The following is an 18053-nucleotide window of genomic DNA, read 5'->3' as shown; positions in this document are numbered from 1 at the left end:
TTCATGCTTGTGGGGTGTTTCTCCAACCATTCTGACATAATGCTGGATTAGTGAAGTGATACATTGTCTGGGTGAAAGTAAATGTCACTTATTTGTTGCTGTACCCAAATATATGTTTTTACGTGATCATACAGAAGGTTTCTGTATCGTTTTCCAGTGAAAGGCAATGCCCAACATATCGGGTGCATAATTTTGTTTTGTTTAAACTGCCACAATAGGAGAATACCTGCCGAAAGGTGGACTGTTGCCTAGTAGGATGCATCATTTCATGCACCATTATCTGTGGTTTGAGCATCTGGTGGTGGTGATCCTGCACTCGTGATGATATCTGTACATTGTGATGTGTAGTGTTCATCAGTCACTGTCGTCCATAGTTCATTCAGTGAGTGATTCGGTGAACTGTGGACCTTTTATCTTGCATTAAAGTCCATGACAGTAATAGACAGATCTGTCATTGACACTCAATAGGTTGTGGCAGTTGACTTCAGAATTAGCAGTTGTACATCAAACATCAGCAATAAGATGAACTAATTTTGTGTGTCTTGCCCATCGTGTGCTAGACTGTCGCACTGATGACCAGTTTGAGGTTTGATGACTAACAGTTATTTGACTTGGAGTCTATGGGATTTGCCACTGTGACAGGACTACTGCCTCTCTTTAACATTGCATCTGTCTGTAATGCAGTGTATTTTACAATAGCGTTTGTATTACTTTTCATTTGACAGGTGACTCCCAGCAGAATTTTTTGATTTAGTGCTTAGTGGAAAATGTATTCCTAGTCCTCAAAAATGATGTTTCAGCTCTGTAATGTGTCAGTTGTTAAATGAGTGTTAAAAAATAATGACTATGGATGATTAATTATTATTATTATTATTATTATTATTATTATTATTATTATTATTATTCGGTAACCTTAAGAGCCACTGTCATGATGTACCCTCAAACTACAAGTCAGTTCACCTGCATCTCCATCACTACTCTGCAGTTCATACATTCATACATAAGAGCCTTGAATTGGGTTTATAGAACCATTTTCACACTATTTCCCTACCATTCCACTCTCAAACAGCACTTGGGGAAAACACACATTTAAATCTTTCTGTGCAAGCTGTGATTTATTTTGTTGAGATGATCATTTCTCCCTATGTAGGTTGGCATCAACAAAATATTTTTGTATTTGGAGGATCTCTGCAGTTTCACAATAATACAAAATCAGCTGTCTTTCTTTAAATCACTTTGATGTCCTCCATCAGTCCTGTCAGATAAGGATCCCATACCACTCAGTAATACTCCTGAAGAGGACATACAAGTGTAGTGCAGGCAATCTCTTTATTGGATCTGTTGCATCTTCTAAGTGTTCTGCCAATAAAACATAGTCTTTGGTTGACTTTCCCAACAACTTATCTGTGTGACTGTTCCATTTTAAGTTGTTCATAGTTGCTATCCATAAGTATTTAGTTGAAGTGACAGCCTTTAGATTTGTGTGATTTATCATTAACTGAAATTTAATGTATTCCTTTTGGTACTCACATGGATGACCTCAATTTTTTATTATTTAGGGTCTATTGCCTCTTTCTGCACCATATAGATGTTTTGCCTAAATCATTTTGTAATTGATTTTGACTTTACTAGGCAGTAAATGACTGCATCATCCACAAACAGTCCAAGAGGGCTGTCCAAATTTTCTCCTAAATCTTTTATATGGAACAGTAGAGGGTCTATAACACTTCCTTGGGAACACCAGATATCACTTCTGTTTTACTCAGACTTTGTCATTTTTTATGAACTGTGACCTTTCATGACAGGAAATCATGAATCCAGTTGCACAGCTGAGATGATACTCCATAGGCATGCAATTTGGTTAGAAGCTGCTTGTGAAGAATGGTGTCAAAAAGTCTTCTGGAAATCTAGAAATATACAATCAAGTTGAGATCCCCTGTAAATAGCACTCATATCATCATGTGTCTATTTGTCAATAGGGATTTCCTTCTAAGTAATTCATAATGTTCGAATGCAATATATGTTCAAAAAATCCTGTTGCAGATCAACATCAGTGATATGCATCTATAATTAGCAGAGTACTGCTATTTCCTTTCTTGAGTATTGATGTGACCTGTGCAATTTTAAGTACTGACCTTCCATCGAGAAAGTGGTTGTATATGATTGCTAAGTATGGAGCTATTACCTCAGCGTACTCTGAAAGAAATCTGATTGGCATACTTGCTGTTATTGGGTTATTTGAGATGCTTCGCTACACTGAGGATCTCTACTTCTAAGTTACTCATGTTGGCAGAATTCTTGATTCAAATTCTTCGATATTTACTCCTGCTTCTTCTTCTTGTTCGGCGAAGGAATTTTGGAAAATGATATTCATTAACTCCATTTTAATGTGTCTGTCATCAATAACATTACTGTCACTCATGCACAGTGAAGGTAATGATTGTGTCTTATTGCTGGTGTACTTTACATACGACCAGAATCTCTTTGGATTTTCTGACCAATTTTGAGACAGAGTTCCATTCTGGAAACTATTAAAAGCATCTCACATTAGAACCCACTCCAAATATCGAGCTTCATTAAAACACCGCAAATCTTGGGAATTTTGTGTTCTTTTAAATTTGTCATACTTTTTTCATTGCTGCTGCAACAGCATTCTGACCTGTTTTGTGCACCATGGGGGGATCAGTACAATCACTTATTATTGTATTTGGTATAAATCTCTCAACAGCTATCAGCACTATTTTGTTGAATTTAAGCCACATGTGATCTGCACTTACATATTTGGTTCAAAACAAATGGAGACTGTTTCTTAGGAAAGCGCCAAGCAAATTTTTATTTTATTTTATTTTTATTTTTTTAAGATACGTATTTTGCTTTTATTTTTTTATGGGTTTAGATGTCATGGTATTCACTCTCTCTACAGTGACCTTGTGATCACTAATTCCTGTATCCTTCATGATGCTCCCCATTTGGTTAAGATATTGTTTTCACAATCATTTTCACTTTGAGTGCACTCCTGAACTAATTATGTTGTAAAATGTTTATTTGGGATTCCAAGGGTTCCACCACCTGAGTTGGCGCAGTGGTTAGCACAATGCACTCATATTCGGGAGGATAACTGTTCAAACCCATATTTGGCCATCCAGATTTAGGTTTTCCGTTTTTTTCCCTTAATTGCTTAAAGGCAATACCAGGATGGTTCTTTTAAAAGGGCAAGACTGATTTCCTTCCCCATCCTTGAAACATTCTGAGCTTGTACTCTATTCCTAATGACCTCGATGTCCACAGGACATTAAACCTTGATCTTCCTTCTTTCCAAGGGTTTCATATTTCATGGATAAATGTCCTATAGCTGTGTGTTGAACATTCGTGCTTGTGTTGTTCTCATATATAATTCTACTTTCACATACTGGGCAAGCCACTGTACAGACTGTACGAATAGTGATGCACCATTCACTAGCAGAATAGTGCTAGTCCTGGAGCACATCTTCTGGAGCCAAAGGTTTCATGTCATTTCATTTGGAGGCCCCTACTTGCTCCAGTTGGACAAAAAGTACAGGACGTTCAAATAAGTGTATTGAGCTGAGTGCTTTCTGTTTTTCTCACAGAAGTTTTTTTTATACAGAAATAATCATGATAATTTATAGTTTTTTTTAAAAGAGGGATTAGAAATGTAGCAAAGAAGGAAATTATTTAAAATCCATTGTTAGCTTTTGATTTCGTGGGAGTGATTGCACAAATTCAGTGTAAAACTGGCTTTGAGTTTAGTGAAATATAAACATTTTTTGTAAGAGGATGAAATTGTTCTAAGGATGTTGTGAGGTTTGCAGATTGCCATTGAATTTAACATAACAATAATAGTGATAGTTTTGAAGTGGAAAGTAGGGAAAACAAGCGAAGAAAAATGAAATACATGTTTTTCTGTGTAATAAGTAAAAAATGGGCCCGGGACAATTATAGTAAAAGAAGTCATTTTACCAACATTATGCTTGCAGTGACTTGTAAATAATCATTCGCACAAGAGGGAAGGAATTTCTTCTCCGCTTTGTAAAACAACTGCTTTATATCTGATCTTCATTTTCACACAAAAAATGTAAGGCTGAATGTTGTTTTAACACCACAGTGTTTTACTAGACATTGTCGTGTTGCCTGTGCTATGCAGTTTCCTTTTTCCATCCTTAGAACTGACTTTGTAAGTTTAACGTAGGTTGTGCATCACTGCGTATCTTGGAATTTTTCATGTAAACAAATCATTTTCAGAAGGAAGGAAGCAATAAGTGGCAGGAAAAAAAATCTGCAAACTGACTGGAAATCAAACGCCAGACCTTTGTATTTCCAGTCTTGCACTAATCCACAGAGCCACCAAGCCAACTGCTGGACTATATATGTAAATTAAATGTTTTTACTGATTACAAAGCAGTAATATTATCGGAGTAAATGTTGTGCTATGTAATACATAAAATGTATCACCACACACAGTGTGGAAGTCTGTTCTGACCATCATTATTTTTGTGTTTTGGTACCCATTCAGAGTGTACTGGTTGGGAATTCTGCATATTTAGTGTGGTTCAGCATCTGTCAAGTGACTGCCTGTTCTGTTGGCTCCAGCTGACTTGTTGTTGTTGTTGTTGTTGTTGTTGTGGTCTTCCATCCTGAGACTGGTTTGATGCAGCTCTCCATGCTACTCTATCCTGTGCAAGTTTCTTCATCTCCCAGTACCTACTGCAGCCTACATCCTTCTGAATCTGCTTAGTGTATTCATCTCTTGGTCTCCCTCTACGATTTTTACCCTCCACGCTGCTCTCCAGTACCAAATTGGTGATCCCTTGATGCCTCAGAACATGTCCTACCAACCGATCCCTTCTTCTATTCAAGTTGTGCCACAAACTCCTCTTCTCGCCAATTCTGTTCAATACCTCCTCATTAGTTATGTGATCTACCCATCTAATCTTCAGCATTCTTCTGTAGCACCACATTTTGAAAGCTTCTATTCTCTTCTTGTCTAAACTATTTATCGTCCATGCTTCACTTCCATACATGGCTACACTCCATACAAATACTTTCAGAAACGACTTCCTGACACTTAAATCAATACTCGATGGTAACAAATTTCTATTCTTCAGAAACACTTTCCTTGCCATTGCCAGTCTACATTTTATATCCTCTCTACTTCGACCATCATCAGTTATTTTGCTCCCCAAATAGCAAAACTCCTTTACTACATTAAGTGTCTCATTTCCAAATCTAATTCCCTCAGCATCACCCTACTTAATTCGACTACATTCCATTATCCTCGTTTTGCTTTTGTTGATGTTCATCTTATACCCTCCTTTCAAGATACTGTCCATTCCGTTCAACTGCTCCTCCAAATCCTTTGCTGTCTCTGACAGAATTACAATGTCATCGGCAAACCTCAAAGTTTTTATTTCTTCTCCATGGATTTTAATACCTACTCTGAACTTTTCTTTTGTTTCCTTTACTGCTTGCTCAATATACAGATTGAATAGCATCGGGGAGAGGCTACAACCCTGTCTCACTCCCTTCCCAACCACTGCTTCCCTTTCATGCCCCTCGACTCTTATAACTGCCACCTGGTTTCTTTACAAATTGTAAATAGCCTTTCGCTCCCTGTATTTTACCCCTGCCACCTTCAGAATTTGAAAGAGAGTATTCCAGTCAACATTATCAAACGCTTTCTCTAAGTCGACAAATACTAGGAACGTAGGTTTGCCTTTCCTTAATCTAGCTTCTAAGATAAGTCGTAGGATCAGTATTGTCTCACGTGTTCCAACATTTCTACGGAATCCAAACTGATCTTCCCCGAGGCCAGCTTCTACCAGTTTTTCCATTCGTCTGTAAAGAATTCATGTTAGTATTTTGCAGCTGTGACTTATTAAACTGATAGTTTGGTAATTTTCACATCTGTCAACACCTGCTTTCTTTGGGATTGGACTTCTGATTAGCTAATTTCCTCCTACAGTAATACTAGATATAACCAGAAGCAGTGAACTACTCGAAGTCCTAGTTACTTGCCAGTTAACAGGATGGTCTCACCATCTCTAATACAGAATGAGGGAAAGATTACTGGCTGCATGCCATAGTATTTGCCCAAAATCTGCCTTATCTTATTCTGTATATGAGGAGTATAGTGAACCAGGGAATTGTTCAGTCTTCATCGAATTCTGGTTCTCTAAATTTACCAAGCAGGTGTTTGCTAGAGTAATCTTTCCTTTCTTCCAAAGGTTCCCTTGTAAATGCTCTTGGCATCTCATTTAGTTTGTTCTATGGACTTCATTGATGTGTTGTTGACCCTAGCAGCATGTATGCTGGCGTACCTACTCAATAAGAATTGCAAACACTGGAGTTCTATTTAGGACAGCACTACCATCTTATATGCAGTTTCCTCTACAAAATCACTTAGTATTAGTCCACTACACGAACCTGACAATGGAATGGTCCATTTCGGTGTATCGAAACCTACACTGAAATTTTTCATACAAGAAATGCTCTGTCAAAATTTTAGCTGCTAAGGTGCACGGCAAGTGCTAAAGAAAATGTTAAAGTTTGTCATATTTTGCTGCACAAAGAACAACATATAACAGTGGTTTGTACAGCCCTTCCTCCCTAGTATGCGAAACAGCAAATGAACACACACAGCCACAACAAGGGTGTGTAGCGTCCCGTAGCACGAAGTTCAAAGTGCACACACACAAATTTTAGCATGTAAACCATACCAAAAATGTATCAAATCATTAATTCTTTTGAATAAGTTGAAGTTGATATTGACAGCTAAAATGTTACAGGTGTAACTGTTATGCAAATGACTAGCAGAGAAAAGAAAATCAAGTCAGTCTGTGATGATACATCATAAAGGGCTTCCATCAACTGGGACTTTAATTTGTTGACATCAAATATTTTACAAAAATTCATGTAGCACAGTTCTTACGATAATTTTTTATTAATGTATGCTTTACTAACAATTAAACAATTCCTTGTTTATTCCCCATAGTTCTCACAAAAATGTATTGGATGATGAAAACAAACATTTTGCTTCCACCAGGCACACCTCATGAAAGAAGTATTAATGCAGTTGGGAACTTCAGAGGCGTACTAGTTGTATTTAGACAGAACTGGAATGGAGCAATAAATGGTCATGACCATTGTTCTGCATATTGTGCTGAGTACCGGACATACTTGATCAAATTTGTAAAATTTAGTGATGCAAACTGCCACTGCAGAAATGACTGAAGTACAGCAATACTGATCCGCTGATAAACCTAAAATGGCAAAGAACTATTAGAAATTATATGGCCTGAGAATTTTCTGAAAAATGCTTTACACTGTTGATTTTTTTATTTTTTTTAATTTTATTTGTTTATTTATTTATTTTTTTAATTGAGCAGTTGAATAATGCCTTTAGTACTGGGCGGAATCCAGATTATATCAACAGTCTTTTTGCTGTCATCCTAAAGACTGAGATGTCGTTATGTCCAGGCCAAGTGTCCAACAAAAGCGATGAATTGTTGTCCTCAAACAGTAACAAGACGCTTTGGGTGTGTCGTTGAAAATTATTCTCTTGCATTTTTCCTGATTTTGCTACGTTGATTACAAGATGTTTGCAAATAAACAGTCATTTTATTAAATATGGTCCTACTTCACATTCCTGAGGACAGATATAAAGCTGCAGAAACAGTAATCCACTGATACTTATCTCTGCCATTGTTGTATACAAATATGTCGTAGTATTCATTGACTGCTCTAGAGACTTGTCTTTTTTAACTTGAAGTGATAAAGTGTGGTTTACATTTAGTTCCTACATGAAACCTGACTGGCTGGCTTTATACATGCAATTTTAGGGGATAACAATAAGCTACAAATTTTCTATAAAAATTACCTGTTAATGGCATCTTGTTTACTACTGGAAGTAAACTTCGTACTTTTGCAACTTCCTTTTCTGTATAATTTTCTGAATTTGTTTAACCAGGTCGAAGCAACCTGGAAATTTTCATCTCACTTGTAATTCAGAGGACCTAGTCTCATAGATTTCCCTCAGTAATGGTGCACTGAATCTTTTGAATAGTTTTTCTTTCACAATTTTGCAAGTTTCATTTCAATGCATATTTCGCACTTCGTGTAAATCTGTCTTCCACCTATACAATTCATGTTCAGATTTTATTATGCAAAACTGGCTTTGCACACTGCTTTAATCTAAGCGCTTTCTTCCTCTGTTCAACCAAAAACTTTATAGCCTTTTCTTTGTCATTCATTTTCTTGGGGGTAGGAAGGTACTCTTTTTGTTCTGAACTTTAATGAGCACAACAATCATCATTTAAACCACAATTCATGGACTTGTCTGAGTTATTTCCTGTTTCTTCCACTGTTTCTACAATTTCTAAAGAAATGTTGACATCATACCAGCTCTTATTCAGGAATGGAATAAATACTCTATCTGGATAATTGCCAGGTCCACACTTAACTTGGTCTTGATGAAGTGCAACAAGACCAACTCTCCAGTTATAGTTTTAAAAAGGATTTCTAATGGCTGTTTATTGGAGTGTCGCTAGCACATCATGGTTTTTACCCATGATCTAACCAAGTGTACAATGTTCATTGCTGTGTTACCTTCCCTCATTGTTATAAAGACCCACCTATCAAACCACTTCTTAGTGTACTATGCAGAGCTGCAGGAGGTGAAGAAAGCACTGGAGTAGATGATATTCTTGTTGGAGAGAAGTTGCTGTCTCCATAGGCTCTCTTAGTGCTCTACAGGCAATCCAGCATATGTATCCAGCAGACAGGGTAGTCCAGATGGTTCAGGATACTACACACCTGTAATGGCAGGAAAAGGTGGCCATCTGTGGGGTACCTAGACAAATTGGAATTGAGGGGAATGAGAAAGCTGACATAGCAGCTAAAGCGAGAGCAGCTAAATTGGCCTGTCAGAAAAAACATCACAGTTCATCATAATGCCCCCACCCCAACCTATTGTGCCATGGATAGCAAAGAGAATGATGGCTGAGAGGGAAAGACAGTGTCAAGAAATCACCACCAAGAAGCTGCAGTCAGTCAAACCAACTATTCAGCCATGGCGCTCTTCCTTTCAGACTCAGAGAAGGGACGGAATGGTTGTCACTTGCCTTCGCATGGGTCACTGCTGGTGGACACATGCCCCTATCTCTTGTGGAATGAAGATCCACCCGAATGCAGTTTTTGTGGTCTCACATTCAGACAATACTTTTTTTTAACATTGTATTTCTTGTATGCTGATATTGGGGAAGCCTTTTATCTACTGAGGGACTTACCCTTAATTTTAGGCAATCACGAGACTATATCAAGAAAACTGTTGACATTTTGTGTGCTATTAAGACTCCTGCCCAGTTTAATTGGATGAAAACATTAAATTCCTAATAAAACACACAGAACAACCAAGAAATTTTACTAATATTTGATTATTGGGAACATAATTCATCAGCAGTCAATGTTAGTGCCAAGTGTTTCAGTTAATCTAAATAGTTTCATAAATAAAGCATTAAAATTTATTTTGAAAAAGTCAACATATTTTGTGAAATGATTTATCTAAAAGAAAGAAAGAAATAAAATAGATTAGGGAAACATTTGATGCACCTCAATTGCTGTAATAGATTTAGATCATCATTCAAAGACATGTCAAATGTTTCTATAATCTGTTATAATTCTTACTTTTAGACAAATCATTTCACAAAACATTTGACTGATTTCCTTTTTCCATATGAACTTCTTGACACTTCATTTACGTAGCTAGCAGCAGCTGTTAGTGAAATATTCCAATGTTCCCACAACTCAGATTTTTTCTTATTCGTCCTGATTACTTTCAAGTAATTAACTTTTTTTCTTCAAAACTAGAACTCACGCTGGTGAATTTGATACCCCATTTATTCAATTCCCACTCTTCATTTGGCTATGAAAATTCGGACAAAAACCCAGTGCATTGTTTTTATAGGGAGTCTCGTTTCCACTCTGCCCAAAAATTTGACCAAAATATTTCAACTATTATTCATAGATGAAATACATGCCTCTTTTTGTGCTGTCAATTGCAAAAAATCTGTTCCACCAGATATAAAATCCAAAATCTTGAGAATTACGAGAGTCATCATTCTGATGATATCAACTTTAAATACAATTTCAATATGTTGGCATACATTTCATATGCAGATATGTATGACCTAAAAGAGCTGTACGCAGTGTCTCTGCGGTGCGTTTTCACCTCTGCAAACTCTTAAAAATGTTTGCAGTCATTTACTTAGTTCGTGCAGCCCAGTAACTATAACAAATAATGAAAAGAAATTATCGAGTCAAGGTATCAGTCTGAAAGATTTTTTTCTTAAAGTCAGATGATAAAAATTACACAGCAGTCGGCTTGTCCACTCTAGCGCTTCACTGGGATGACTCATAGCTGTCACTATCCATATTCTACGTGCTGCAACAGCAAGATTCAAACTCGTTTGAATTCAGTCATCACCATTTATGCCAGATGACCATCAATGGTGTGGATGTCGCCAAACTAGGGCACTTCTGTAGCTATACCTGCAGTCGCATTTTGTCACCTGAAGCTGTCGTCTAATGTCGGTTGTATGTGTTGCTCCCTTAGGGCATACTCATATGGCACTTTCCCAGCATCGCACATGGAACTATAGAAATGTTGTTAACAAGGTTCCGTGAATGATATAGCCTTAAAATTTGCACACTTCTCATGTTTTTAACATATTTGCCCAAACAGTTGTGAAAATGAAAAGCACTCTGATAGCCAATTTACCAGGCTGTCAGTTGAAAGTGCACCATATGAATTCAGTCTGTATGTGCCTTAAAGTTCTTCATGTATGACAGTACCAGAGCAAGTCACATCAAGTTTTGAGATTTTTTACCAGATTGTCACTGTGCAATAATTAAGGCAGGAAATGCATTGACAATGTTAAAAAAAAGTGGCTGTTGGATGGTGACATTTTTTATTGTAAATTGTTGAAAAGTCAGATATTATGAATGACTTTTTAGGCCATATCATTGATTTTGCCGTATTTGCTGTAGTCCACAAACTTTATTATAATTTAATGCAACCAAATATTTAATATTAATTATTGTTTAAAATTAATTGGACTGGTCATAGTATGACTTGGTAGTATTAAACATAACAGCTATTTGTATGTACTGGTATTGGACTATGTCTAAAGTTAGGCTGTCAGTGCAAAATTACTCTACGGAAGCTCTATTTTTAATTGTAATTGTGTTTTGCAGCTGCTTTCTTGCCCTCCGGCTCTACGTTACCATGTGATTCATCGACAAGGCCGGACTCACAAGCTCTTAGTGCGTGGTGATTCAGAGGGTTCAGTAGTAGTGTGGTCTGTTCCAGATGTAACAGATGGGCAGCTATTACAGATAAAGCAAGAAGAATTTGACAAGCCACCAGGTATTTCATAATTTTTTTCCTTGATGCTGTTATCTAAGTCCTACTTTATTGTAGTCCTCTTGTCTGTAGTAGTGTATTGTATTTTAATGTGGTTTAATGGGTTTTGCATCCTTCTGTATTTTGTAGATGTTTATCAAACAGTCTGTTACCTACAGTACAGGCCCTCCATTCAGAATCAGTCTTTTTAGCTATTCACTTGCGTTAACTGCTTTTATTTTATTTCCATAACTCTTCAGTTTTCATATCTACATCTACGTGATTACTGTGCTATTCATAATAAAGTGCCTGGCAGAGGGTTCAATGAACCACCTTCATGCTGTGTCTCTACCGTTCCACTCCCGAATGGCACGCGGGAAAAACGAGCATTTAAATTTTTCCGTGCGAGCCCTGATTTCTCTTATTTTATCGTGATGATCATTTCTCCGTATGCAGGTGGACGCCAACAGAATGTTTTCGCAATCGGAGGAGAAAAATGGTGATTGAAATTGCATGAGAAGATCCCGTTGCAACCAAAAAACGCCTTTGTTTTAATGTTTGCCACTCCAATTCACGTATCATGTCTGTGACGCTATCTCCCCTGCCCTTCTTTGTACTTTTTCGATGTCATCCGTCAGTCCCATCTGATGCGGATCCCAAACCGCACAGCAGTACTCCAGAATAGGGCAGACAAGCATGGTGTAAGCAATCTCTTTGGTAAACCTGTTGCACCTTTTAAGTGTTCTGCCAATGAATCGCAGTCTTTGGTTTGCTCTACCCACAAAATTATCTGTGTGATCGTTCCAATTTAGGTTATTTGTAATTGTAATCCCTAAGTATTCAGTTGAATTCACAGCTCTCAGATTTGTGTGACTTATCACATAATCGAAATTTAGCTGATTTCTTTTAGTACTCGTGTGAATAACTTCACACTTTTCTTTATTCAGGGTCAATTGCCACTTTTCGAACCATACAGATATCTTATCTAAATCATTTTGCAAGTCGTTTTGATCATCTGATTATTTTATAAGACATTAAATGACAGCATCATCTGCAAACAATCTAAGATGGCTGCTCAGATTGTCTCCTATGTCGTTAATATAGATCAGGAACAATAGAGGGCCTATAACACTTCCTTGGGGAACACTGGATATTACTTCTGTTTTACTCGATGACTTTCCGTCTACTACTACGAACTGTGACCTCTCTGACAGGAAATCGCGAATCCAGTCGCACAACTGAGGCGATATTCCGTAGGCACGCAGTTTGATTAGAAGATGCTTGTGAAGAACGGTGTTGAAAGCCTTCTGGAAATCTAAAAATATGGAATCAGTTTGACATCCCCTGTCAATAGCACTTATTACTTCATGAGTATAAAGAGCTAGTTGTTTCACAAGAACTATATTTTCTGAATCCGTGCTGACTATATGTCAATAAATCGTTTTCTTCAAGGTACTTCATAATGTTCAAATACAGTATATGTTCTAAAACCCTACTGCAAATCGACGTTAGTAATATAAGCCTGTAATTCAGCGGATTACTCCTACTTCCCTTTTTGGGTATTGGTGTGACTTGAGTAATTTTCCAGTCTTTAGGTACGTACCTTTCTGTGAGCGAGTGGTTGTATATAATTGCTAAATACGGAGCTATTTTATCAGCATACTCTGAGAGGAACTTGAGTAGTATACAATCTGGACCAGAGGCCTTGCCTTTATTAAGTGATTTAAGCTGCTTTGTTACACTGAGGATATCTACTTCTATGTTTCTCATCTTGGCAGTTGTTCTTGATTGGAATTCAGGAATATTTACTTCGTCTTCTTTGGTGAAGGAGTTTTGGAAAACTGTGTTTACTAACTCTGCTTTAGTGGCACTGTCATCAGTGACTTCACCATTGTTATCGCGCAGTGAAGGTATTGATTGTGTCTTGCCACTGGTGTGTTTTATGTATGACCAGAATCTCTTTGGGTTTTCTGCCAGATATAGAGGCAGAATTTCGTTGTGAAAATTATTAAAAGCATCTCGCATTGAAATACACACCATATTTCGAACTTCTGTAAAACTTTGCCAATCTTGGGGATTTTGCGTTCTTTTAAAATTGGCATGATTTTTTCGTTGCTTCTGCAACAACGATCTGACCCGTTTTGTGTACCATGGGGGATCAGTACCATCACTTATTAATTTATGTGGTATATATCTCTCAATTGCTGTTGATACTATCTCTTTGAAAACATTCCACAACTTTTCTACACTTACATGATCAGATCGGAAGGAGTGAAGACTAAGACATGGAATACAAAATTCACCAACTATTTTCCAATAATCTAGAAATTCGCCAAAAAGAAATTGTGGTTTTGTGAAATGGTGAAAAGAAGGGTACATTTGACACTTCTTTACAAACACTGTTTTCTAGTAAAGCTTCAAAACCAGTCTCATTCGAACAACATGTTTTAAGTTGACCCAGGACAGTGGGCCTAATGTCCAACATGGACTAACGATGTTACTTAGATTGAGGCAAACTAGCCAGAAAAACCTCTCTGCGAATATAGTTTCAAATTGGACTTCTTATATCTCATTGATTAAAGGCATTGATAAACATGAAACTTTGCACACAACTACTTAGCAACATAAGGTTTCCTAATATAAAATATCATTCATGTACTGCTTTCTAAAGTTCTAGAAAATCAGTTCAAACTTTATTTTTTTCATAAAATTTGCAAAAATAGATCACATTCAGTTTGCTTTTAGAACATTTGTTTTCCATAATTGATTTCAGACTAATCAAATTTGGAAAGAGCATCATGTTTTATTTTCCTATGAGCACTAACAATACCAGAAAATGACAAGAGAAATTTGACTGCTACATTGCAGCAATCTGTTGTTCTTGTTTCATTGCATGTGGATTCTGTTTTATCTCACTATATTGCATTGGTCCATGTTGACATTGTCCCTACCAGTTGAAGAACATGAACCTACAACCCCACTGCCACAGGGGTGGTATCCAATAGCTATGCTATACCAGCCCAGGTGGTTTATTCATCTGGGTTCCCAAGCATGTAATATGATTTGTTAATTTCGATTCGAAAGCCTTGTGGTGGTACCAGACTGCTTACAAAGCCATTTGCTAGGTACTTTATCTCCGATTCTCAAGTCTGTAGGAGTATCTAACATAGGCAGCAAGCAAAAAGTAATATTGAGTTTTAACTTCGCACGATTGCAGTTTACATTTTTCGTAGTTTTTGAACCACTTTCTGCCGCTCATTTTCTGGAAATTGATACTTTGTGTTGTATGCTGATACTGAACGAACAGAGTGTGGAAATGAGGTGTTGTTCTGGTGCGCAACAAGCATCCTGTCTTTCGGACTAATAAAATGAATGAGCTGGGCCTTGAGGGTGCATAAATTCCATCAGAGAAGTTAACAGTAAAAATTGAAATTGTTGTTTCCTTGCCGCCTATTTGAGATACTCCTACAGATTTGGGAACTGGAGATAATGTACTTAACAAATGGCTTTGTAAGCAAACTGGTACCACCACAAGGTTTAGAACCTACATTAAGAAATCAAATTACACACTTGAGAACATGGATGAAGAAACCCACCTGTGGCTGGTATTGCACAGCTATTGGGCAAGACCCGTATGGCGAAGGGTTGCCAGTTGTTCTTGACCCAGTAGTGACAGTGTCACCATGGACCCATGCTATTTCATTGGATATTTCTTGTCAATTTAAAAATAAAATCCATATGCAAGAAAACGTGGGTAGCATGTTTCTGCAATGTAGCCTGTTAACCATGGTACGTTCCCTCAAATTTCCCGTCATTTTCAGGTATTGTTAGTGCATATTGGAAAATTGAATGTGATGTTCTGAATACTTCAAAATATGCTCTTCCAAATGTGATTAGTGTGAAATCAGTTATGGAAAAGGGATTTTTTAAAAGCAGATTGAATGGGATTCATTTTTGTAATTTTAGCAAAAGTCAAGTTTCAGCTGATTTTTGTAGAAATATAGAAATCAGTAATGTGAATGAGGATTCATACTGGAAAACCTTATGTTACTAAGTTGTAGCTGTCCATAGTTAAAGCTTTATTTACAGTGTATTAGCTCAAGTTGGAAATTAAACTGACTGCTCTGGTGTGGGGGTCTTAAAACATGTTGTTCCATATGACTGGTTTTGAAGCTTTACTAGAAAATAGTGTTTGCAAAATAAGTGTCAAATATACCATGTTTCTCAACTTTCCACAAAAATTATCTTTTCAACAAATTTGTACATTACTGGAAAATAGTAGATGAATGAAATTTTGTGTTCCACATCCTTGTGCTACTGACTGCATATTAAGTTTCATCTTCAGCATTTGTTTACTCTACCAGACATAAGAATCAGAAGTTAAAATTTTTTTGCGTCATGATTTTCACACCAAACTTTTTTACACCCACTTTTTTTCAAATTATCTAGCATTGTTAGCTTGCATTGGATAATCAAATACACTTTTTTTTTATGGTTAAAGCCATGATCTTCCTAATGAGCTCAGTTTGGAAAGTTTTATAGAGCACAGTTTTTTGCAAAATCAGGTCAAAAATGCCTTAATTTTTATCTTTATACAAAATTTTCAGTTTTGCAGTTCATTCATTGAATATTGGAAAGTAATACATAAATGAAACTTCTTATGTGAGAGCAATGTGTTTTTTAGATAACTATATGTCAAGTTTAATGTTCGTCGTACCTCTAAGCAGAAAGACCATTCTTAATAAGAAACATTTTAATTAAATTAAATTTGTCGTGGTCTATAAAAAGTTATGTATCATTGTGCTGCTTTCGTGTACCTGCCCGAGTATGAAATCAGTAACTTGATGTCAAATTGAAAGAAGCAAGTAGTACTTCAAGGTCATTCTTTCTATGAGACACTTTCAGAAAATGTACATTGTAATCACCATAAACAATAAATTGCTTCCCTCTGTTTCACAGATAACATAACAAAGAATGCAAGTTTTTCAGAAATAGCAGAAAATTTCCCAGTGGTGACCTATACACCACTACAATTAAAAAGTACCATTACTTAGTTTAAGCTCACAGGCACATGCTTTTATACATTGCTCTGCACAAAAGTTTTTAGTTTCTAGATTTTTCACTCTGTGATAAATTTGAACATTTGTGGCAACTCCTGCTCTCTTCATAGTGTCTCTACTTACAAGAGCTTACAGCTTATAGCCGCCTGCATTTACCTTTTCCATATCTTCAACTGTATGATGTTCAGACAGGTATAGTACCCCTGTCTCACCCTCAGTTTCTAAATCTTCGAAACAAACAAGAAGCTCATCTACTTCGTTTTTTAATCCCCTGATATTCTGATGATGCAATATACTAACTTTATTTTTCACCATATATCTATGAGAATCTTGTGATATTTTCACATCTCTAGTACCTGCCTGTCTCAGCATTTCATTAAGCTTAATTTCATTCAGTATTGAATCATTGGACACAGATCTTAGCCTAAAAAAGAGGTGCTCCCACGAGTTTGAGCAGCCCCCTCCCCCACCCCCGCCTTAAAGATTTTGCCATTACCCCGGACAATTTACCCTTCCTTTTCCTACTGTCATGCAGACCATGCCTTGTGAAGTCCCACCTACCAATAGTATGTACAGGAATCAAACCCATGCCTGACAAAGTAGCCACCTGAAGAACTGATAAAACTCCATATTGACCCCCCTGACAGAGCTGTTCAGCTTAGAGACTGCTGGTGTTTCACCACCAGCAAGAGATGATGGACTACACTTCATCGCGTCTCATCCGGCCTGATGCCGCCCACTCCGACCAAGGGCCCTCCCCACAGGCATCACCCAGCTGCAGCAAAGGCCACCTGGCAGGATGGCCATTGCCGGGAGTCCCTATGCCCCAGGGGGGTGGGCATCTACCCCTTGGCATACGTGGGGAGTTAATGGCGCAGGCATGAGCAGAGCGATCCCTGTGTGGTCAGGCACGACTGCAACGCAACGACGAGAAAGTGGGCTGAAGATCTCAATGCACGATGTATAAAATGAACCTTTTAAGATGCCCTTCCCCATTTGGCTCACTCTTCGGAAAAATTTTGAGGAATGGGGGTCAAACCCTACAGGGGACAGCCACAAAGGCTGAAATGTGTGGAACTCCCTTTAGTCGCCTCATACGACAGGGACGAATACCTCAGGCCTATTCTAACCCCCAGCCCTGCAGAGGGGCGTAAAAGGAAATTTACTCTGAAAGTAATACTTTTCAAACAACCATCACAATATTTTCCCAAAACCGCACAAAAGTGCTGAAACATGTATGGGTGAAACAAAACAGAAAGAAAGTGTCTTGATAACGCAGAACTTCTCATCCTATTTTCATAGCAAGCACGGACATAACAAGAAGAAGTGCACCACAAGATGATTAATCCGAAGACCTGTTAGAAACAGGTTCAGTAGTTGCCGGATAACAGGTGTCACTGTGCTTGTGCAGCTACGATGATGCAAGAAGCCTATATGTTCATTCTTGTAAAGCATTAAAAAATCTTACACTATGTCATAAAAGAAACAAGACATTAGAGGATATTCCAAGAGCGTCAGAATATCATGAACCATGCTAAAATGCTTAATTCAGGTGCACATTCGTGTGTCCAGATTTG

The 18053-nt window shown here is 37.5% G+C and overlaps 1 protein-coding gene across 4 annotated transcripts in view; it reads left to right on the top strand.

The window, feature by feature from the left end:
* The window catches only part of LOC126185052 (WD repeat-containing protein 7), a 352004-nt gene that overhangs the window by 91427 nt on the left and 242524 nt on the right, over positions 1–18053 (top strand). For all 4 annotated transcript variants that reach the window (XM_049927810.1, XM_049927808.1, XM_049927809.1 and 1 more), the window contains one exon: positions 11269–11440. In XM_049927810.1, coding sequence (XP_049783767.1) covers positions 11269–11440 — 172 coding nt within the window. The remainder of the gene's footprint in view (positions 1–11268; positions 11441–18053) is intronic.

The sequence above is a fragment of the Schistocerca cancellata genome, chromosome 4 (genome assembly GCF_023864275.1).
Source record: "Schistocerca cancellata isolate TAMUIC-IGC-003103 chromosome 4, iqSchCanc2.1, whole genome shotgun sequence".
NCBI lineage: Eukaryota > Metazoa > Arthropoda > Insecta > Orthoptera > Acrididae > Schistocerca > Schistocerca cancellata.
This window is presented reverse-complemented; position numbering and strand designations above follow the sequence as displayed.